The 25,269-nt window shown below is 44.1% G+C and overlaps 1 protein-coding gene across 3 annotated transcripts in view; it reads right to left on the reverse strand.

The window, feature by feature from the left end:
• Positions 1–25,269, reverse strand: part of TECR (trans-2,3-enoyl-CoA reductase) — a 51,486-nt gene that overhangs the window by 14,342 nt on the left and 11,875 nt on the right. The window contains exons 1-5 of one of the 3 annotated variants that reach the window (XM_056570723.1): positions 18,221–18,560; positions 12,998–13,049; positions 7,730–7,774; positions 4,529–4,632; positions 460–575 (exon numbers count right to left, since the gene is read on the reverse strand). In XM_056570723.1, coding sequence (XP_056426698.1) covers positions 460–575; positions 4,529–4,632; positions 7,730–7,774; positions 12,998–13,049; positions 18,221–18,406 — 503 coding nt within the window. In that variant the 5' untranslated portion in view covers positions 18,407–18,560. Of the gene's footprint in view, positions 1–459; positions 576–4,528; positions 4,633–7,729; positions 7,775–12,997; positions 13,050–18,220; positions 18,561–25,269 lie in introns of those variants that run through there. The other 2 variants (XM_056570724.1, XM_056570725.1) reach the window with 2 other exon arrangements.

Raw genomic sequence — 25,269 nt, forward strand, 5'->3', positions numbered from 1 at the left:
AAAGGTCATAATACCCTTTTTAGCTGCAGAAAACAGGAAATGTCTCTGAATGAAAGTCTCCCCCTCGCCTCCTGTCTGCTCAGGAAGAGAGCAGTGAGGTGAGAAGGGGGTGCTAATATTACTGTCCATTACATTTTAAGGCAGCAGGAAGCTTTTCTCAGATAAGACAGCAGTGAGTCTGTTCTGTGGGAAACGAGTGTGACTAAGAAAAGCTTCCTTCTGCTTTAAAACCTAATGAGAAGTATATATGAGCTCCCCTCTTTACATCACTGGTCCCTCCTGAGAAGACAGGAGGGGAGGGGGGAGCAGGGACAATGTGACATGTCACAGCTACAGGATATATACTTTTTTTTTTTTATTATTATGAAAATAAAAAAGTAAAATTTTAAATGTAAAGACTGAATCTATGTTTGTTCCTTATCCACCCAGTACAAATACCACGAGGACAACAATACTTACTGTACCACGGAGTGCCGGCTCGTGATGAAGTCGTACTTGGGGCCATAAATAAAGGGGACTCGGAAGTAGAAAAGTAAGTAGATGACCAATGGCCCGGCATACTCTGTGAGGAACACCTGGAGACAGAAGAGCACAGGTCTCATCACCAATGATGTGGTGTAACCCAGATCTATAGTGACAGATGATGCCCCCGCAGGGCCATGGGGCACAATGATCATCTTATTAATGTGCTACATTTTACAAGGGAAGAAGGAACAGCAAATCCTCATGTAAGCCGACATTTATGATCCGGCAGCCAGAGGACAGGCTGCAGACACTTACACTGCGGTATGTGCTACAATCAAAAGGACATATGGCCTCCACTTTGATGTGTTAATGATTGAGACCCGTCTGGCAGCACAAGAAACACACTGGCACCCCGCACTCATTAGTCTGCCCGGCTGTGCCAGGACCAGTATAACCTCTCATACTCCATGAAAATAGACTGGTCTGTGCCCACACACGCTGCCCTATATACATCTAATAACTGCACACTTCTCTATAGAGAGTATACAAATAACTGCACACTTCTCTCTATACAGAGTACATACATATAACTGCACGCTCCCCTCTATACAGAGTATACATATAACTGCACGCTCCCCTCTATACAGAGTATACATATAACTGCACGCTCCCCTCTATACAGTGTGTACATATAACTGCACGCTCCCCTCTATACAGAGTGTACATATAACTGCACGCTCCCCTCTATACAGTGTGTACATATAACTGCACGCTCCCCTCTATACAGAGTATACATATAACTGCACGCTCCCCTCTATACAGAGTATATACATATAACTGCACGCTCCCCTCTATACAGAGTATATACATATAACTGCACGCTCCCCTCTATACAGAGTATATACATATAACTGCACGCTCCCCTCTATACAGAGTATACATATAACTGCACGCTTCCCTCTATACAGGATATATACATATAACTGCACACTCTCCTCTATACAGAGTATATACATATAACTGCACGCTCCCCTCTATACAGAGTATATACATATAACTGCACGCTCCCCTCTATACAGAGTATACATATAACTGCACGCTTCCCTCTATACAGAGTATACATATAACTGCACGCTCCCCTCTATACAGAGTATACATATAACTGCACGCTCCCCTCTATACAGAGTATATACATATAACTGCACGCTCCCCTCTATACAGAGTATACATATAACTGCACGCTTCCCTCTATACAGGATATATACATATAACTGCACACTCTCCTCTATACAGAGTATACATATAACTGCACGCTCCCCTCTATACAGAGTATATACATATAACTGCACGCTTCCCTCTATACAGAGTATACATATAACTGCACACTTCCCTCTATACAGTGTATATACATATAACTGCACGCTTCCCTCTATACCGAGTGTACATATAACTGCACGCTTACCTCTATACAGAGTATACATATAACTGCACGCTCCCCTCTATACAGAGTATACATTTAACTGCACGCTTCTCTCTATACAGTGTGTATACATATAACTGCACGCTTCCCTCTATACAGAGTATACATATAACTGCACACTCCCCTCTATACAGAGTGTACATATAACTGCACGCTCCCCTGTATACAGGGTATATACATATAACTGTACACTCCCCTCTATACAGAGTATACATATAACTGCACACTTCCCTCTATACAAAGTATACATATAACTGCACGCTTCCCTCTATACAGAGTGTACATATAACTGCACGCTCCCCACCATACAGAGTATATACATATAACTGCACACTTCCCTCTATACAGAGTATACATATAACTGCACGCTTCCCTCTATACAGTGTATATACATATAACTGCACGCTTCCCTCTATACAGTGTATATACATATAACTGCACGCTCCCCTCTATACAGAGTATACATATAACTGCACGCTCCCCTCTATACAGAGTATACATATAACTGCATGCTTCCCTCTATACAGAGTATACATATAACTGCACGCTTGAATCCAAACAGAGTATATACATATAACTGCACGCTCCTCTCTATACAGAGTATATACATATAACTGCACGCTTCCCTCTATACAGAGTATACATATAACTGCACACTTCCCTCTATACAGTGTATATACATATAACTGCACGCTTCCCTCTATACCGAGTATACATATAACTGCATGCTTCCCTCTATACAGAGTATACATATAACTGCATGCTTCCCTCTATACAGAGTATACTTATAACTGCACGCTTGAATCCAAACAGAGTATATACATATAACTGCACGCTCCCCTCTATACAGAGTATACATATAACTGCACGCTCCCCTCTATACAGAGTATACATATAACTGCACGCTCCCCTCTATACAGAGTATACATATAACTGCACGCTTCCCTCTATACAGTGTATACATATAACTGCACGCTCCCCTCTATACAGAGTATACATATAACTGCACGCTTCCCTCTATACAGAGTATACATATAACTGCACGCTTCCCTCTATACAGAGTATACATATAACTGCACGCTTCCCTCTATACAGAGTATACATATAACTGCACGCTTCCCTCTATACAGTGTATACATATAACTGCACGCTCCCCTCTATACAGAGTATACATATAACTGCACGCTTCCCTCTATACAGTGTACACATATAACTGCACTCTCCCCTCTATACAGAGTATACATATGACTGCACGCTTCTCTCTATACAGAGTATACATATAACTGCACTCTCCCCTCTATACAGAGTATACATATGACTGCACGCTTCTCTCTATACAGAGTATACATATAACTGCACGCTTCCCTCTATACAGAGTATACATATAACTGCACGCTTCCCTCTATACAGAGTATACATATAGCTGCACGCTTCCCTCTATACAGAGTATACATATAACTGCACGCTTCCCTCTATACAGTGTATATACATATAACTGCACGCTTCCCTCTATACAGAGTATACATATAACTGCACGCTTCCCTCTATACAGAGTATACATATAGCTGCACGCTTCCCTCTATACAGAGTATACATATAACTGCACACTTCCCTCTATACAGTGTATATACATATAGCTGCACGCTTCCCTCTATACAGAGTATACATATAACTGCACACTTCCCTCTATACAGTGTATATACATATAACTGCACGCTTCCCTCTATACAGAGTATACATATAACTGCACGCTTCCCTCTATACAGAGTATACATATAGCTGCACGCTTCCCTCTATACAGAGTATACATATAACTGCACGCTTCCCTCTATACAGTGTATATACATATAACTGCACGCTTCTCTCTATACAGAGTATACATTTCATAAATCCAACAGACTGACAAGTGATTTTCTGGTTCATTTATATACATCTTAATCATTCAATAAAGTTCTGTAATTTTTCTTTATATACTGTGTGTTTCAATGTCTTGTCATGTTACACCCCCGGCTTGTTAGGAGTGTATAGACGCTCTCTTGTGACCATCTCTGCCCCTGTATTAGTTGGGCACTGTACATAGGGAAGCCTGTGGTTAATAGTTCACACACTGTTCACATGTTGGGACATTAGTCAGAAGACGCCATAAGAGCGTCCTTTTCATTCTCCGTCTGGTTGATATAGGGGGAGATTTATCAAAACCTGTGCAGAGGAAGAGTGGTGCAGATGCCCATAGCAACCAATCAGATCGCTTCTTTCACTTTTCACAGGTCTCTTTAAAAATGAAAGAAGCGATCTGATTGGTTGCCGTGGGCAACTGCACCACTCTTCCTCTGCACAGTTATTGATAAATCTCCCCCATAGTCACTAAGGTGGAGATTTACAAAAACCTGTCCAGAGGAAAAGTGGCCGAGTTGCCCATAGCAACCAATCAGATCGCTTCTTTCATTTTTCAGAGTCCTTTTTTCTAAAAATGAAAGAAGCGATCTGATTGGTTGCTATGGGCCACTCAGAAACTTTTCCTCTGGACAGGTTTTGATAAATCTCGCCCTTAATGTTATAAAGGGTCCCAGCACGGGTACTTACCGTGACCCAGCTGATCTGCGCTCCCAGGTCTCTGAAGTACAGTGTAGCGGTGGTTCCCACGGGTAGATTCTGCAGAATATCCTCGTCTTTCAGCGACCTTCCCTCTGTGACACACAGCAACAGGTCGTAAGCTTAAAAAGGTCATACGATAGTGTTTCCCAACCAGGGTGCCTCCAGCTGTTGCAAAACTACAACTCCCAGCATGCCCGGACAGCCAACGGCACCCTGGTTGGGAAACACTGTCATACGAGTGCAGCGTTTACACACACACACACACACACACACACACAGAGCAAAGCCGAGTGTAATAGAAAGAGAGCAAAGTTTATCTTTCGACACAAACTGCGCCGGCAAAGATACATATACAATGTAAAGTAATGAATGCACAGCCAGAATAATAGTGTATAATGTTGCGTCCCCTCAAAATAACTCCACACAGCCATTAATGTTTAAACTTTGGCAATAAAAGTAAGTTCATCCTTAAGTGGGTGTTATCGCTCTCACACTCTCTGATACTGGTCATTGGAAGTTTAAATGGGCACGGTCAGATACAAAAACTTTTGATATGTTGTAAAGCATGTATAACTAATAGGTTTTGCAATTGCTTTCATTAGAAAATTTTCAGTATTTCATACTGGAAAAGCCAGTCAAAGAACTGCCCCCCTGCCTGCTTGGAAACATACTAGTCCTGCTGTGTCCATGCGTCATCACCTATGTCATGGACACACTTCCTTGATTGACAGCTGTGAGTGCAGGGCTCATACCTGGAGGAAAAATCCTCCCACTGTCAGCTTGTGTCCAGCTACTCTCAGTGAGGACAAGCTGGGAGTTGTAGTTTTGCTAATGCTGGGGGAGATGAGAGCAGACGGCATACTGAGGGAGGGGGCGGAGACCTGCACAGTGAGGCCCTGCCCCCTCCCTTTGAGAGGAATTCAGACTAGTGAGCTAAATTAAAAGTGTAATCAAATAAATAAAGGTGCCAGACGCATAAAAATTAGATGTACATGGTCAGGATTAGGTACTGAGCGATTTATTTACTATGGCAAATAACTCTCTCTGAGAACCTGAATAAAAGAATTGTTGCTCTACATAAAGATGGCCTAGGCTATAAGAAGATTGCAAAGACCCTAAAACTGAGCTGCAGTGCGGTTTCCAAGACCATACAGCGGTTTCACTCAAAATCGGAGTGCACATGCTCAGCCTTATTTCTAGAGGATGTCTTTGGTTAATAGATGAATGAGTCCTGTCAGTATTGCTGCAAAGGTTGAAGGAGTGGGGGTGTCAGCTGTTAGTACTCAGACCTCTGCCGCACACTGCATCAAACTGGTCTGGTATCATTTTAACCGTATGGACCTACAGAATAAAGAGAAGGTGTCATTTTTACCGAAATATGCACTGCGTAAAAACGGAAGCCCCCAAAAGTTACAAAATGGCGTTTTTTCTTCGATTTTGTCGCAAAATTATTATTTTTTCCGTTTCGCCGTGAATTTTTGGGTAAAATGACTAATATCACTGCAAAGTAGAATTGGTGACGCAAAAAATAAGCCATAATATGGATTTTTAGGTGGAAAATTGAAAGGGTTATGATTTTTAAAAGGTAAGGAGGAAAAATGGAAGTGCAAAAACTGAAAAACCCTGAGTCCTTAAGGGGTTAAGGACAAAGCATATTTTGGCCTTAAGGACCCAGACAATTTCATTTATGCATTTTTGTGTTTTCCTCCTCACCTTTTAAGAGCCATAACTTTTTTATTCTTCTATCCACAGACCCATATGAAGACTTGTTTTTTTTTGCACGACCAGTTGCACTTTGTAATGATATCACTTGTTTTACCATAAAAAGTATGGCGCAACCAAAAAAAACAAAAAAAAAAAAAAAACACTATTTGTGTGGGGAAATTGATAAAAAATAGTTTTTTACAAAATTTGTATATGTTTAAAATCACTCTATTCTGACCCCTAAAACTTTTTCAATTTGCCATACACAGGGATGTATGAGGGCTCATTTTTTGTAACGTAATCTGTAGTTTTTATTGGTCCTACATTTGCATATATGTGACTTTGTGATAACTTTTTCTGCAATGTGAATACATTTCAGACTTTTTTTTTTTACATTTAAGCCGTTCACCGTACGGGACCATTAACATTTTATTTTAATAGTTTGGACATTTACGCATGTGGCGATACCAAATATCTTGACTTTTTCTATTTTACCACACAAAATGTAAAAAAAAAAAAAAAAATAAGAGTGGAATTTCATTTTATTAGGGGAGGGGCACTTTTACACTTTTTGGTCCCCACGGGGACTATTTATTGCAACCTTTGGATTGCAGATACTGAACAGTGCTATGAAAATGCAAAGCACTGATCAGTGTTAACTGTGATCTGCTTCTCTGGCCTGCCTTCTAGCAGACCAGAGAAGCAGTTTTCAGATAACACTGAAGACTGCAATACTTCAGATGCCGTGATCAGTACTGAGCGCACTGTCATGTAAGGAGCCTGGGCAGCAGGGAGAAGGCGGGGTCCAGGTTCGATACAGGACAGTGCTCTTAGCCCATCAATGGCCGAGGCGGGACATTGCTGCGGCCGGCGATACACTGAGCGCAGTATGACTCATCATCCCCAGGAAGAAGACCAGCACCGGAGGACCGGGAGACAGATATTGGCGCAACGGGGGAAGGTCAGAAAGGGGTACTCCGCTGCTCAGTGTTTGGAAAACGTCTTAACTCCACCCCAGGGGTGGGGCTAGGACTCACAAGCTCCTGGCGCTGGCTCCAGCGTTCAGAACAGTTTGTTCCAAACGCTGAGCAGCGGAGTACTCTTTTAAAAAGTTTGTTTTGTTACTTTTTACAGCCCGGGCACAGAGGATTTCAAAAAGTTACTACTGCAGATTTCCTTTAAGGCAGTGCAGGAAAATAGTGTTGACCACACAAAATATTTTGGGCCCATTCGGGACACATTTGTTGCCAAGGTTTAGACATTAATGGCTGTGTGTTGAGTTATTTTGAGGGGACACAACATTAAACACGGTTATGCAGGCTGTGCATTCATTGCAGCAGGGTGTCATTTCTTCAGTTTTAAAAAGATACAGTAAAATATTTACGAAAATGTGAGAGGTGGACTCACTTATGGGAGATAATGTATATACACAAACACACACACACACACACACACACACACACAGCCGCCAGGTTCATGACCTACTTGGATCCAGACGCAGTGACTGCCGGGAAGGATACCACTCAGGATCTATTAAAAGATAAAAAGAAAAAAGAAAATAACACATTAAACTGTGTATTCTTTCTTTCCAAATCTGCACTAACTTAAAAGGGGTATTCCAGGATTTTTCCTTTTAAAGACCTCTTGCTGTCTGTCTCCAGGTTGGGTGTGGTTCTGCAGCTCTGTTCCATTGAAGTGAATGGAACCAAGTTGTAATACCACACTTAGAGTGGAGACAAGGAGGGCGCTGTCTTTGAAAGAAAAAAGGCCTATTTTTTTTTATTACTGGAATACCCCTTTAAGCCTCCTTTACACATATGTGTAACCAGTTTTGTTTTTACCCTCTGGCGCTGCAGAAAATTAAGGGAAAATTAAGCAAGAACTGATCCCATTCATTTGAATGGGACAGTTTACAATTATCTGGCATCTCAATTTGGATGCCAGATTATTGGACTCGCCGGGCTGGCAAAGACAAAGAAATGCATTGATCACAAACAATGTACACCGGATGTTACACATCTGATGTCCTTCTGGAATCGGTTGTGGAGAGATTCGCGAGAGCCGGGCGCCATATATATGTAACTCTAGCCTTAGTTGGAAACTGCAGGACTAACAATTCCCTAATATGAATGGGAGAGTTTACATTCCCTTCTGCAGAGTACTGTGCAAAATCCTTTGCTGCCCCATCTCAGATTTGCCATTCACAAGTCCGAAAAGCTGGGTGACAACTCCAGAGTCACACAGTTTTTTCAGGGACACTAGAAGTCTGAAAGCAGACCCAAGGAGGAAGGATGTATAGGAGGTTTTTAAAATGCCTCTAATGTTAAAAGGGGTTTTCCAGGGAAAACCCAATAGTTATCCCCATGCATTAAAGGGGTACTCCGGTGCTTACACATCTTATCCCCTATCCAAAGGATAGGGGATAAGATGCCTGATCGCGGGAGTCCCGCAGCTGGGGACGCCCGCGATCATGCACGCGGCACCCCATTTGTAATCAGTGCCCGGAGCATGTTCGCGCCGGGTCTGATTATGCTCGACCGCAGAGTCGGCGGCGTGTGACGACACGCCCCTGCCCCCGTGTGACGTCACGCTCCGCCCCTCAATGCAAGCCTACGGGAGGGGGCGTGATACCCATCACACGGGGGCGTGACGTCACACGCCGGCCCTGCGGTCGAGCATAATCAGACCCGGAGCGAACACGCTCCGGGCACTGATTACAAACGGGGTGCGGCGTGCATGATCCCGGGCGTCCCCAGCTGCGGGACTCCCGCGATCAGGCATCTTATCCCCTATCCTTTGGATAGGGGATAAGATGTGTAAGCACCAGAGTACGCCTTTAACAAGAAATCGCCATAAACAATGCATTAAAGGGGTGCTCCACTGGAAAAAAAAAAATTCTAAATCAACTGGTGCCAGAAAGTTAAAACAGATTTGTAAATTACTTCTATTTAAAAATCGTAATCCTTCCAGTACTTATCAGCTGTTATGTGCACCACAGGAAGTTCTTTTCTTTTTAAATTTACATTCTGTCTGACCACATTGCTCTCTGCTGACACCTCTGTACATTTTAGGAACTGTCCAGAGTAGAAGCAAATCCCTATAGAAAACCTCTCCTACTCTGGACAGTTCCTGATAAGAAGAGATGTGTCAGCAGAGAGCACTGTGGTCAGACAGAAAGGAAATTCAAAAAGAAAAGAACTTCCTCTGTAGTATACCAGCAACTGATAAATACTGGATGGATTAAGAATTTTTTAATAAAAGTCATTTACAAATCTGCTTAATTTCTGGCACCAGTTGATAAATAAATAAAATAATAATAATAATAATAATAATAATAATAATAATAAATATAATATATATATATATATATATATATATATATATATATATATTTATTTATTTATTTTTTTTTTTTTTTTTTTTTATTTATTTATTTATTTATTTTTTTTTTTTTTCCCAGTGGAGTACCCCTTTCAGAAAGCCCTTTGACCCAACTTTTTTCATATTTTGTAATATTGAGACCTTGTGCCAAAATAAATTAAAAAAAATTTAATTGACTTCTGGTTCCGGTGTCCTGAGGTGGGAACATTTTCAGAGGCAGTTCCATGTCTGGACCCCCCAATTCATGTAATTTTACCTGATCTGGTCTCCTTCTTCCCAAAGTGGAGGGTGGGGGGGGGGGGGGGGATCATATGAATTGTTATCTCCCCTGTACAGGTCACAACACTGACTATAGGAGCAAAAGGCAGTCTTCATTACGCTGGGCAGCAAAGCCAGCATGGCGAGCACTCTATCCGGCACACTCTAAGCCGGAATCTATGGATGGGGGTGATGACCAGGTCTCTAACCGACTGGATAACACTCTTCTGGTGGCGGAGTTCATAAAACATATTGGGAGAGATTTATAGATTTATCAAAACCTTGAGTTGCCCACAGCAACCAATCAGATCGCTTCTTTCATTTTGCAGAGGCCTTTTCAAAAATGAAAGAAGCGATCTGATTGGTTGCTATGGGCAACTCAGAAACTTTCCCTCTGAACAGGTTTTGATAAATCTCCCCCATTGTTCCTAAAGTACAGGAGACACTTATTACTACTGTACAGACCACCTTACAACAACTACAGCACACGGTCACACAGCAGGGCGCGCGCCTCTTGGCTGTGAAGGTGCTTTGGAGGACCGCCATTTCCCAGGGAGCAGTGCTTCCCAACCAGGGTGCCTCCAGCTGTTGTAAAACTACAACTCCCAGCATGCCCGGACAGCCGTTGGCTGTCCGGGCATGCTGGGAGTTGTAGTTTTGCAAAAGCTGGAGGCACCCTGGTTGGGAAGCACTGACTTAAGAGGGTTATTATTGTTACTGTATATTCCCAGGTTAGCGGATTCCTATTTCTTGTTTTATGCAAATGATCATTTGGAATATTCAAGCTTTTAGGTCTCTTCGTGGTCCTTCGCCACTAGAAGCGCTTTTCCCCCCAGACATTGTTCTTTTACAGGAGACTCCCTTGAAGGAATCAGACTTCTTCCGCAAGAACAAGTGATGGGTGGGGAGGGTTAAATGGGTGGTGTCAGATACAAAATGTTTTCATATGTTTTTACAGATGAAAATTAAAAGACCTTTTGTAATATGGTGGTTTAACATTTTTTGAAGAAAACGGCTCCTGAAAATCCCACCACTAGGGGTCCCCATACCTACTGGGACACTAACCAGTCCCGCAGCAGCATCAGCTTGTCCATGAGTCATAGACAAGAGGTGACTTATGGACAAAACTGCATGAGCAGACACACCAATCACCTCCCAACACAAGGAGGGACACGCCCCCTCCCGTCACACACACCAATCACCTCCCACCACCATAAGGAGGGACACGCCCCATCCCGTCAAATACACCAATCACCTCCCACCACCATAAGGAGGGACACGCCCCCTCCCGTCAAATACACCAATCACCTCCCACCACCATAAGGAGGGACACGCCCCCTCCCGTCAAATACACCAATCACCTCCCACCACCATAAGGAGGGACACGCCCCCTCCCGTCAAATACACCAATCACCTCCCACCACCATAAGGAGGGACACGCCCCCTCCCGTCACACACCAATCACCTCCCACCACCATAAGGAGGGACACGCCCCCTCCCGTCACACACCAATCACCTCCCACCACCATAAGGAGGGACACGCCCCCTCCCGTCACACACCAATCACCTCCCACCACCATAAGGAGGGACACGCCCCCTCCCATCACACACCAATCACCTCCCACCACCATAAGGAGGGACACGCCCCCTCCCGTCACACACCAATCACCTCCCACCACCATAAGGAGGGACACGCCCCCTCCCGTCACACACCAATCACCTCCCACCACCATAAGGAGGGACACGCCCCCTCCCGTCACACACCAATCACCTCCCACCACCATAAGGAGGGACACGCCCCCTCCCGTCACACACCAATCACCTCCCACCACCATAAGGAGGGACACGCTCCCTCCCGTCACACACCAATCACCTCCCACCACCATAAGGAGGGACACGCTCCCTCCTGTCACATACCAATCACCTCCCACCACAAGGAGGGACACGCCCCCTCCCGTCACACACCAATCACCTCCCACCACCAAAAGGAGGGACACGCCCCCTCCCATCACACAACAATCACCTCCCACCACAAGGGATACGCCCCCTCCCATCACACACCAATCACCTCCCACCATCATAAGGAGGGACACGCCCCCTCCCACCACACACCAATCACCTCCCACCACAAGGAGGGACACGCCCCCTCCCATCACACACCAATCACCTCCCACCACCACAAGGAGGGATATGCCCCCTTCCCGAGAGGATCTCTAACACAGTGAGCTAATGACAATTATAATGAATATAAGTGATAGAGGAATAAAAAATTAGATGTACATTGTCAGGATTAGGTACGGAGTAACATTTGTTTGTATTTTTATTTTTTTGTGGGATCTCTGGCTAAAAATCATAAAGCAGGGGTGCTTCACGTCAAAGAAGTTTTTGAACATCAAGGGCTCTTCCTAGAGATGGTCGCCCCAATTTAATCGGGGGAGAAGGGTCTTGGTAAGAAAGGTGACCAAGGACCAATGATCACTCTGGCTGAGCCCCAATATAGATGGAAGAAACTTCCAGAAGGTCAACCATTTAGCAGTAAAGCCTAAAAATTTTAGAATGTTAAATTGTTTGCATTTATTTTTCACGCTCTCATTATGGGGCATTAAGTGAAGAATTGTGGAGAAAATGAATTATTATTAATGTATTTTTGTGTTTTAGCACAAGGCCGCACATAACAAAATGTGAAAAAATTATAAGGGTCTGAAGACTTTCGAATGCTTCGTACTCGCCTCACCTGCTCCCCCGATGCTGCAGCTGTCACATGTTTGGTTATCCTGCTCCCCATTCAGCTATTATGAGAACAGACACATTGGAAAACCATAAGAGCAGCAACTGGAAGATATGACAGCTGGAGCGTCGGGGGAGCAGGCGAGAGAAGTATGCAGGCTTCAGTTGTTTTAATGCACAGGGAGGCAAAAGGGTTAACTATAGGATTTTCCTTTTCCTTACCCACAAAGCCTCAGCCTCAGGCATCTGTAGTGATCGCCCGGTGGGGGGTTGGGGGGATTTGGCCTGATGTCATGTGCTGACAGAAATAACATACATGTCTCATGTGAAATCTTGGCACTACTGCTCCAATGTCAAATGGGGACAGGGCGCTTCCTTTATACGTACGGGCCTTGTTGAACATGCTCTTTATGTCTGCGACGGTTGCATTGGGCTCCACCTAGAAAACAGGACAAGTAATAAGTAAAATTGCCAGGATCGAACATTACCACTTCACCTGTAAGTTCTGACCACTATAAAGAGTCATCCCTCAATGGCCTCAGGTTACAATATTTTCACCATATAATGGTATTTTCTGGGCCAATGTAACTTGAAACCAGACTCCACATACAATGCTACAGACCCGATCTGTCAATGGCCGGAAGAACTGACCAATCAGAATGGGCATTTTACTGGTAAAGCCCCTGTATTTCTGTAGTGCCTGCACTGATTGGCTGTCTGGTAGCGCCCCCTACAGTACAGAGAGGTATCACATGTTCTGTCCTCTTTACCTGTGCCAGGGTTAGCTGCTCCTTTGGACACCAGGTGGGGGCGGCTCATGTTACTTTTTTTAGGACACTGTATAGGACCCTGAAGAAGCTCCTGTCCTCTACATAGACAGTGATTACAGCTCCCAGCAGATCTTTCTTACTGTTATATATAAGGATTTGCTTTATCTATATTAGTTATCCATCTATTTTTCTTTAATCCTCACTTTTTCCTATTTTTGGATGACATTTTTGGGGGCTTCAGAACCAATTACCAGGTTTCCATAGAGTTATGGTCTCAACATACAATGGTTTCTACATACAATGGTCGTCTTGGAACCAATAAATATTGAAACTTGAGAGACCACTGAGGAAATTAGTCTATTTGGGCCTATTTAGATAGAAACAAAAATTTAAATGGGTAAATTATGAATTTAATAATAAATTATACACCTTTTCACAGTTTCTTCATACGCCCTCCCATTCCCAAGATGAGATTTTATAGTTACAGGGAATTAGTCAGATGGGCGGGGACTTAAAGGAGTAGTCTAGTGGTGAAAAACGTATCCCCTATCCTAAGGATAGGGCATAAGTTTCAGATCACAGTGGGGGGTCCGCAATCTCTTTGTACGGGGCCACGGCTCGCTTGCCAGATAGCGTGTGTTGACTACCGCACGAAGCGGCGGCCGACACGCCCCCTCAATACATCGCAGATTGCCGAAGGCAGCGCTCCGGCTCTGCCATAGAGTTGTATTGAGGGGGCGTTTCAGCTGCTGCTTCGTGCGGTGGTCAACACACCCCCTTCCCGCGGGCTGTCGGGGCCCCGTACAGGAGATTGCGGTAGGCACCAGCGGTCGGACCCCCCCCACGATCTGAAACTTATCCTTAGTAGAGGGGATATGTTTTTCACCACTGGACTACTCCTGTAATTATAATAATGGAAGTGATAGTCAGATGAGGGGTGGGGTTATACACTCGGGGGGGGGGGGGAGAGATTTATCAAAACTTGTGCAAAGGAAATGTTGCCTAGTTGCTCGTAGCAACCAATCAGATCGCTGCTTTCATTTTTAACAAGGCCTCTGCAAAATGAAAGAAGCGAGCTGATTGGTTGCTATGGGCAACTTTTCCTCTGTACAGGTTTTGATAAATCTCCCCCAGGGTGTGTGTTTTAGACATACACGTCCCTCAATGTAAAACATACACACCCTCTGAATGTATAACCCCGCCCATCACCTGATAGCCACTCCCATTATTAATATTAAGTTCCCGCCCATCTGACTGATTTCCTGAATTGTCAGACAAACTATTATCCCTTATTTCTCAGGAACGGAAGGACATATCAAGAAACTATAAAAAGGAGTTTTTTCAGGGCACCCGAAAATATTTTAAGAGAGCAAAGTCAAAGGTTTTGGGGGTTGGCCAAGGTCCACTTTAAAGGGGTACTCCGCCCCTACACATCTTATCCCCATCCAAAAGGATAGGAGATAAGATGACTGATCGCCGGGGTCCCGCTGCTAGGACCCCCTGCGATCTCAGTGCAGCACCCGGTGTTCTGAAAGACATATATGGAGGGGGCATGGCGTGTCATCCCGAGGGGGTGTAGAGTGATGCCCCGACCATGTTCGTCGAATCTCCGTGCTGCTTAGAAATAAGTTTAAAAGTGATCGTATATTACTAGTTATGTCATCACTTTATGGTCGATGTGGGTCCGACATCTGGGACCCCTACCGATTATGATAGACTGCGGCCTTCCAGATGTTGCAAAACGACAACTCCCAGCATGCCCGGACAGCCAACGGCTGTCCGGGCATGCTGGGAGCTGTCGTTTTGCAACATCTGGAGGGCTGCAGTTTGGATACCAGTGGATTATGATAGAAAGGGGTATGCTTTGGTGGTGTTTCTTACACATTGTGGTTGCCTACAGCCTACACTAGAGCTTTGGTTTTAGGATTAATCCCCATCTCCACAGGCCCCTTCCTTCTGGTCTGAGCTTTTGTTACCTCACCGATATGATCTCCTGAGAGGTGTCCATGCCAAGTTCCTACGCCTAGTAATGAGGGATATATGTGTATGCCAGTGCATGAATGACACAAGAACCCTGTCCATACTGAGCGGCACAGGCATGTCGGAGTTTAGTTTATCTTACAGCCACATTTAGTCCAAAACATGCATGCTGGCTCCAGGGCGCATGGTCCTAAACCGGATACCAATGAAATGGATCCCTGGAATGTATATATCATGTAATGTAAGCTGATGTCCTGCAATAGATCTCCTGCCTTTAGGCCTGTGTTATGCAACAACCTCAGGACTATGTCAGGACTACTGAACTTCTCGAAAGTGGCTGACATAATAACCTCTTTCTAGAACTTTCACGAAATACTGCAAGTGAAATAAGTATTGAACACGTCCCCATTTTTCTCACTAAATAATTTCCAAAAAGGTGCCATGGACATGAACTTTCCACCAGATGTTGGTAACACCCCAAGTAATTCATATATACAAAGAAACCAAAACAAATAAGCTCAGAAATTAAAGTTATATGTAATTAGGGGAAATGACTCAGAGAAAAAGTATTTACACATGAAGAAAGAGAATGCAGGCATGGAAAGCCAAGACAACAGCTGAAATCTATCAGTAATTAAAAAGCAATGAAGCCCCTTTGTCAGTGCAAATTAAAGGGCAACTGTCATCATATTATGACCCCCCCCCCCCCCCCCCCAGACCACTATAATGGTGTTCCAGATGATTATAAGGTGACTGCAGCCATACCTTTATTGCTGTTTGTTCTTCTTTTCTTACTTATAAAAACCTTTTATCCAAAAGGCAGGCACAGTCGGAAAGGCGTGGCTTGGGGTTCGCCATGCCCCGCCGCCGCCATGCCTATCCTACACAGTGCATCCACAGTGCATGCGCCCGTCCCATCGGCTCTAACTTGAGTGAGCCGCCTCAACCTGAGTTGACAGCAAGCGCTCGCTCCAGACGTCTGGAGCCCACTACCTCTAGTACAGACGTCTGGAGCCAGCGCTTGCTGTTAATTCAGGACATGGTGCTGACGAGACGGGCGCATGCGCTGTGGATGCACTGTGTAGTAAGACAAAGTGGTTCCAGCGCTGGAAGGCAGGATAGGCGTGGCGGCAGCAGGGCTTGCCGAACCCCAAGCCATGCCTATCCGACTGTGCCTGACTTTTGGATAAAAGGTTTTTATTAGTAAGATAAGAAGAACAAACAGCAATAAAAAGGTATGGCTGCAGTCATCTGGAACACCATTATAGTGGTCTGGGGGGGTCCAAATATGATGACAGTTGCGCTTTAATATCTGCTGGTTTTGTCCAAACAAAGGCCTACAAAAAGGTCTCATTGCCAAGGTGTCACACAAGACATCTCATGATGGGTAAAAGCAAAGAGCTGTCTCAAGACCTTAACAACCTAATTGTTAGATATAATGGAATTGGTTATGGCATTGGTGCATTTCTAAGATTCTGAATGTTCATGGGAGCTCTATTGGGGCCATAATACGGAAGTGAAAAGACAATCATTTCACCGTAAATTTGCTCCTCACAAGATTTCTGACAGAGGAGAAAAGAATCAGAAGAGTGGTCCATGAGCCAAGGACACTTATGGAGAGCTTCAAAGAGACCTGGAATTAGCAGATACTGTTGTCTAAAATAAACAGTATTAAATGGATACTCCACTGCCTCAGTGTTTGGAACATCTTGTTCCGTATGCTGAGTGCGGGTGGCGGGGGTTGTTATGTCACAGTTACGCCCCTCGTGACGTCACACCACACCCCCCCAATGCAGGTCTATGACCTGCATTGAGGGGGCATGGTGTGACATCACGAGGGGGCGTGGCTGTGACGTCCCCCCACACCTAGCATTCTAAATGAACTCCAGGTGCTGCACAGAGATTTCGAGGGTCCCATGAGCGGGACCCCCATGATCAGACATCTTATCCCCTATCCTTTTGATAGGGGATAAGATGTGTAGGAGCGGAGTACCCCTTTAAGAGAGAAAATTGGGGACATGTTCAATACTTATTTTTAATGTCTGCCAAGTAACTTTCCCTTCACATTGCTCTCACAAACTAACCATGTCCTCTACTTTATTTTGTGAATAAGTATCGTTTCCCCTTTACTGCTGCCCTATTCTCAATGCCCACCACACTTTTATGACCATCATCTTTACCTATTCTGGCGTCCTCTCCTCTACTTGCATATCAAATTTACTATCTGAAGTACCATCATGTACCTTTCCATCATGTGCCCCACATGTCTGTCACCTCTTCAATGCCTGACCTCCTTGTATCCATCATCTTCTCTTCAACATCAAATATTCCTCTTCATTCCCAGCTACTCCCTCACTACAAGCCCATGTTGTCCTGTCTAAAGTACCTACAAAGCATCAAAAAACTTGCCAACCAATGTCCTCTTACCACTGCTCCCACCCTCCATGACCAAAACATACACTGCCCCAACCTATATGTCCATCTTTGACATGCCAATAACCCTAGAAAGCATTCATCAACTTCACTCAAAGATTTGAGGACAAGCCCTCCTTATGTCCCCTCTACTACTTACCACAACACATGCTCTGTCTACATCACATCCGACATCTTCATTCCAAAAACTCTAAACATCATCCACCTGCTGCTTTTGCCCCAATGCCCAACCTTTTCTTTTCAATATCCATCGTCCAAGCTCTCGATATAAGCGTTTGTTGTATCCTCTCTACTACTCGCCAGAGAGCCATGTATCACCTATACTACCTGCCCACACAAGATGGCCTTGCCAGTAGCACCTACCCACTGTATACCTTCTCCCCTTACATTGGGCCAAGCACAATCCATCCATGCAGCAGCTTCTTACCTTGTCCAGGAAGCAGAGCTTCTCCCGCGTCTTGGCATCAAGGATCTCCACCTCGAAATAAACAGTAGCACGTTTAGCAGGGGTCTTTTTCTTTTGAGCTTTAGAAGATGCACGCCTGGTGGGACCAGGACTATCATTCTGATTCTTGGGCCGTCTTATTTCCGAAACCACAGAGTTCATATCCATGGTCGAAAAGGATGCTTTTCTTTCACTCCCTCACGTTCACCAACAAGTTCCTTCAGTATTCCCAAGTGCCTCCTTCTTTCCTCTCCTGACGGTCTTATTTTCAGGGATATTTTACTATCTCAGCTATCTTTTCGCTTCCTCAGCGGTCCCACACGTTCTCTTTAAACGCAGCCCCCACTCCCCTAGGAAGCCGTTTATGACAGGTGCAGAAGTATAGGGCACCACTTTCTCCAACTCTTGGATGATATATCCCTTTCTTAACCTACAGAGTTGCTTACATCGAGTCGCTCTCTCACACTGTCAAAATATCTTCTCTCACTTTGCAGGGTGCTCAAATATTACACGTACAGGTTCTCTCTCCCATGACTCCCCCTGGCAGTCTCAGCCGGGCTGTCCAGATGTAATATGAAGCAGATCTCTATATTTATCACTCACTAGGCTATTTCACATCTGTCAGTGTTTCTACACTTCCGAGATGCCCACCCCTCGGGACCCCACACATGGACACCAGCAACTCCTTAACAGACCTCATCTTTATGCCAACTCCCTCTCTCAACCTTCTTCAACAATCTTCGTTTCCTCACCTAATTTCTGACATTACAGTTTAAGATCTCCCGGACATATTGTACTCTTTTTCCTCTCAGCCCTCCCGCTAGCTGAGGATGTCTCTCTACACCTCTGCGGCTGTCTCTTGGTATTCATTGATCTCAGCAAATATCTGGGCTCAGTACCAGGAGCCTAAATATAGGCTGCTCCCCATACTGCCTCCCCCTACGCAGCAAACACGAGACCCCCATACAACATGAGAGCGAGAAAAAACGCACACTGTGTGAGAGGAGACCATGAAAGACACTCCAGCAAGAGAGGAGACCTACCATTCCAGAGGTAAGTACTTTTTGAGTGACAGCTGCTTTGTTAAACCCTTCACAGCTATTATATTGTTCAGGATATTGTGCGTTACCTGACAGGGTCTAACCTGACGAAATCATATATCTGAGCAAATCCCCCTGTGGATTAGCACCCTGTCGAGTCTAGCAGCCACAGCTCAATGGAGGACATGACCCTCCTGCCATGGCTGACTAGGGTCGGTTTGGCAGTCCGCTTTGTTTTTACTTTCTATATTAGATCGGAAAAAAACATTTAAGCATTGGCTAAGTTAACATATGCGTTCAGAGGTCTGCCACTGACCCGGACGGTCCTTTGTGCACCAACAGGTCCCATAGACTTTGAATGGGATACTTCTGGTTTCCGTCAGGTGTCCATTGTTTTATAGGAGTTGACTTGCAGGACCTGCAGTATTTGTTCCTCCACTCAACTCCGTTCATTTGGACAGATTCTGCAAGCGGAGCTTAGAACGTAGATGTGAACAAGCCCATAGCTGTGCAGATCCTTCCACTCGGACTAGAACTTAGATCAGTGTTCCCCAACAGGTAAACTCTTCAGCTGTTGCAACACTACCATTCCCAGCATGCCAAATGCTGTTCAAGCACGCTGAAACAACTGGAGAGCAACCGGCTGAGTAACAATGTCCTAAACAGATAGCCCTTCCTGTTGGTTGAATGATTTCCATAGAGGGGTGACCACACTTCTACTGCAAAAATCATTTTGGATATCAGTGGTTGTCCCGTCTGTAAGACCCTTAAAGGGGTGCTCCAGTGGGAAAATAAAAAAAAATTCATATCAACTGGCTCCAGAACGTTTTATAAACAGATTTGTAAAATTTGAATTCTATTAAAAAAATCTAAATCCTTCCAGTACTTATCAGCTGCTGTATACTACAGAGGAAGTGGAGTTATTTTGTGTCTGACCACAATGCTCTCCGCTGACACCTCTGTCCAGGTCAGGAACTGTCCAGAGTAGGAGCAAATCCCCATAGCAAACCTAGCCTGCTCCGGACAGTTCCTGACATGGACAGAGAGCACTGTGGTCAGACTGGAAAGAACAACACAACTTACTCTGGAGCATACAGCAGCTGATAAGTACTGGAAGGATTACATTTTTTTAATCGAAGAAATTATTTGGACTTCAGGGGACAATCTACTGTAGCCCTTTAAATAGGGGGACTGGGAGAGTTAATGAGAAGATGATTTCTGGTTATCCTGAATTATGTTGTCAAATCGTTAACTATTACCGTAGGACTGTGAGGAAATCAAGGTGTCGACGTAAGGCTAAATTCACAGGGTTTTTTTTGCCCTTTTTTGGGGGGCAAAAAGCTTTAAAAATTGCCTTTTTAGTTTTTTTTACTTTTTACTATTTTTTTTTAGTTCTGTTCACAAATGCATAGAACGATTGCAATTTTTACAGCTGTACATGATTTTTTTTTTTTAGCATTTTCAGCCTTCAAAACTTGCTTTTTTTTAAGCTGTTTTTGCATGCAAAATGGTATTTTTATTAGGCTAAAAAATACAACCAAAAATAAAAAAATGTTAACATGCCCACAGAGCAGTGTTTCCCAACCAGGGTGCCTCCAGCTGTTGCAAAACTACAACTCCCAGCATGCCCGAACAGCCAAAGGCTGTCCGTGTATGCTGAGAGTTGTAGTTTTGCAACAGCTGGAAGGCCGTCTGGTCTGTGAAACACTGCCTTAGGCTTTGTTCAAAAATTATATTTTTGGTTGTATTTGTTTAGCTTATAAAAATGTCATTTTGAAAGCAAAAACAGCTTAAAAAAAATATATAAAAGGCTATTTTTTTATAGGCTGTAGATGCTTTAAAAAAAAAAAAAATTTAAGTAGAAAAAAATACGGTGTATATGTACAGTACTTTTTACTATGTATGTATGACAATCAGAGCTCCCTCTATGGGAGGGGGTGTGAAATCCGTCATGCCCCCTCCCATAGACTTGCATTGAGGGGGCGGGGTATGACGTCACGATCTTACGTCCCCGTGGTCGCGATGGTATTAGCCTGAGGGCCTCCAGCGGTTCCGGAAGCAGTTACAGGTGGGTGCCGCATGGTAGAATGGGGGGTCCTTTGGATAGGGGATAAGATGTCTAGGTACCCCTTTAAAGGGTCCAGATATCGGAGCAGCTGCTACGGGACAGACAAGGGAGAAGGATTAAGGAAGAGAGAGGTAATAAAAAAGTGAATACAAGTGAATTAACCCCTTCCTAATAAATGTTGAAATCCCCTCCCTTTTTCCCAATTTTTTTAATATAAATGTATTAAAAAATAATAGGCAGGAGGTAAAGTAGCTATCAGGCACTGCAGGACAAGTCCGCTGACTGAGCATAAGAAGTAGAGATGAGCGAACTTACAGTAAATTGTCCGATCTATTAAAATATAAGGTTAGTTAAACCACACGGCCAATGGCGTACACGTAAAAAAAAAAATACCAAAGTCCAAAACTACTAAGAGCCCTCATACATAAATATATACCAAAAAATAAATAAAAAATAAAGTTAGAGGGGTCAAAAGATTATTATTGTTATAAACATACTAGTTTTGGTGCATGTAGTTATAATTTTTTTTTTTTAAGTAGCAGAATAAAATAAAACCTATATAAATTTGGTATCCTTGTAATCATATGGACCTACAGAATAAAGATAAGGTGTCATTTTTCCAAAAAGTGCAGTGCGTAGAAACAGAAGCCCCCAAAAGTTACAAAATGGCTTTCCCCCCCCCCCCCCCCCCCACAAATAATGTTTTTTTGGTTTTTCTGCAGATTTTGGTATAAAATAAGTGATGTAATTACAAAGTACAATTGGTGACGCAAAAAACAATCCCTTATATTGGTCTGAAGGTGAAAAACTGAAAGCATCAAGATTTTTTTTTTTAGAAGTGGAGGAGGAAAAAACGAAAAAGTGCAAAAAGGAAATTAGGCCTTGTTCTTAAAAGGGTACTCTGTCCCTACACATCTTATCCCCTATGCTTTGGATAGGGGATAAGATGTCTGATTGCGGGGGTCCCGCCGCTAGGACCCCACGATCTCCCTGCAGCACCTGGCGTTCTGTTAGAACGCTGGGTGCGGTCCCGGAGGCTCGTTACGCCACACCCGCTCCCATAGATTTGCATTGAGGGGCGTGGCATGACATCACTAGGAGAGGGGTGGCCATGACTGAAGGGAGATCGCAGGGGGTCCCAGAGGTGAGACCCACACGAACAAACATCTTATTCCCTATCCATTTCAAGACTGGGGTGGTCGGTCACAATGGAGCTAAGGGGGGTGAGGGTGAGTTGATGGCAAACACTCACGTACATTGCTGCTCCATTTATTCTCTATAGGACCTGTTGGAGATAATGGAGTATGTGGCTCCCATGAAGAATGACTAGAGCAGCAATGTGCATGTGCCTTTCCCTGCTCCTCGTTTTGGAGATCGCAGGAGTCTCAGGGTTCAAATCCTCCTCGTGACTAAATAATTATTTCTTATCTAGAGAATAGGGTATAACTTGTAAACATGGCAAAAAAAACCTTCAAGTGGATACAGCTCCACTAGCTTTGACTTAGATTGCTCCAATAAATGCAATAAGAGATAGATGTTTTAGCAACAGCTGGAGTTCCACAGGTGGAAGAACACTTAGCCCGTTCCAGAGGGGTGACCTCCACACAAGGTCTATGGAACTTCACAGCAATCAGAAGGAAAGCCGGCCGATCAGCGCAGTAGCTGGAGAGGTTTCAGGCCGCAGGAATCTCACTAAGGTGTTAACAACGCTTCCGAATAGTGGGCGAGAGACAGAACAGCAGGAGGCAATCGGGGGAGGACTGCACCTATAAACAAGGAGTACCAGCTGCCTGTACAGCTCTCGCCGCCGCATGTGACTGAGTCAATGTGCACTCCCGAGAGAGAGATATCCAAAATCCAAAAAGATTTCTAGCCAGCACGAGACTGGTCCCATAGCCTCCTGTGAAGGGTAGGTTTTCCAACCAGGGTGCCTCCAGCTGTTGCAAAACTACAACTCCCACCATGTCTGGACAGCTAGATTTGGCACTGCTAGATTAATTCTAGCTGAGGTCATTCGGGAAACATCTCCATAATTCGGGAGTAAAAATCACAGAATCTGCAAGTAAAATCCCATAGGACTTTGAATTTCCATGCCAAAATAAATAGCTAATTCTGCTTCATTTCGTTTTCATTTTACCATGGAGCAATAAGGGTCTATTCACATGGCAGAATTTCCACTTGCGGAATTCCGCCTCAAATTAAAGCCCATATACTTTTATGGGACTCTGCACTCCGATTCACACTTCTGAATTTCCGCTTGCGGAAATTCAGAAGTATGAATGGGAGTGCGGAATCCCATAGAAGTCTATGGGCTTTAATTTGAGGCCGAATTCCCCAAGCAGAAATTCTGCCTTGTGAATAGACCCTCAGGAAATTTAAGCGAGAAAGTGTGAACATACACTAAGGCCTCATTCCCATTGTGGAAATTCCAAGAGGAATTCTGCAGAAAAATTCAGTTAAAAAATTCCGTTCTGTTTTCAGATTCTTTTGCAAGTGCACACAGCAGAATCCCCGAGGGGAAACATCTGAAGAAAAATTTCTGATTCTGGCCTCCGTAGAAAAGGGGGAATTATACTCACCGATAATTTGTTTTCTCAGAAGTCTCCACGACAGCACCCTGAGATTGCCTCCGCCTGACTGGACAGGTTACAAGACCCTCCCCTTCCGTGTATTTAGAAAGAACAAAAAGGAAAAAAGTGGTAACTAAAAACCAACACCAAAATTATCACCAAAGGGTGGGATGTATGGGTGCTGTCGTGGAGACTTTCCAGAAAACAAATTATCGGTGAGTATAATTCACCCTTTCTTTGGTCGTCTCCACGACAGCACCCTGAGAAATACCAAAGAATTATTAGGGAGGGACCACAGCACCTAGGACTTTGCGTCCAAATGCCATGTCTTGACCTGCCATTACGTCAAGTTTTGAGTGTTTGGAAAAAGGTAGGTAATCTTTTCCAGGTAGCAGCTTTGCAGATCTGTTCCACCGAGGCTGAAGCTTTTTCTGCCCAAGATGATACTCCACGAGTTGAATGAGCCCTAATCTCGGAGGGGGAATCTGGACCGCTAGCTGTATAGGATTCTGAGATGGCTAAACGAATCCACCTAGCAATGGAGCCCTTAGAGGCAAGAAGGCCTTTGTAGTTAAGGACAGCTCCCCTAACGTCCAAAAAAAACTGAAAACACTCTCTGGCTCATTGTTAGGATGGCCACAAAAAGACGGGATAACAATATCTTGAGACCTGTGGAATGAAGAAGAAACTTTTGGAATCAAGTTTGTGGTCTAGTTGAAAAATAATCTTATCGTTTTATACTCTGAAATAAGGTTGATGAATGGAAAGAGCCTGAATTTTATCAACTCTAAGGGCTGAAGTGATGGCTACTAGGAACACTGTCTTGATGGTAAGGAATTTCAAGGAAATAGAATTTAGGAGTTTTAGTCATATCTAAGAGGACTGTATTTAAATTCCAAGGAGAAAAATATTTTTTTTATTCTGGGTCTTAATCTGTCCGTAGATTGAGCACTGAGAATCCCTTCTTCTCTAGCAGGAACTTTTCAGAATCCATGCTCCATCTTTTGGGCCAGAATGGAGCAACTAAGATTAGGGTGCACTTCTCTCGACTTAGCTTCCGTAAGACCCTGGGAATCACTGGAATAGGAGGGAAGGCATATGCTAGACTGAAGTTCCATGTGTGAGCTAAGGTGTTTCTTGCCACTGGATAGTCTCTTGGATTGAGGAAAGAAAAATGTTTCTGGTTTCCTGTTTTTTTTCTTGAAGCGAATAAGTCGATCTGAGGGACACCCCATTTCTTGGTTATCATCCTAAAAGCCCAGGCTGCTAGACACCATTCCCCGGGATCTAGGGTCTGCCTGCTAAGAAAATCCGCCTGTAGATTCCAGAATCCTCTAAGGTGTACAGCTGTTA

Source organism: Hyla sarda, chromosome 4 (genome assembly GCF_029499605.1).
Source record: "Hyla sarda isolate aHylSar1 chromosome 4, aHylSar1.hap1, whole genome shotgun sequence".
NCBI lineage: Eukaryota > Metazoa > Chordata > Amphibia > Anura > Hylidae > Hyla > Hyla sarda.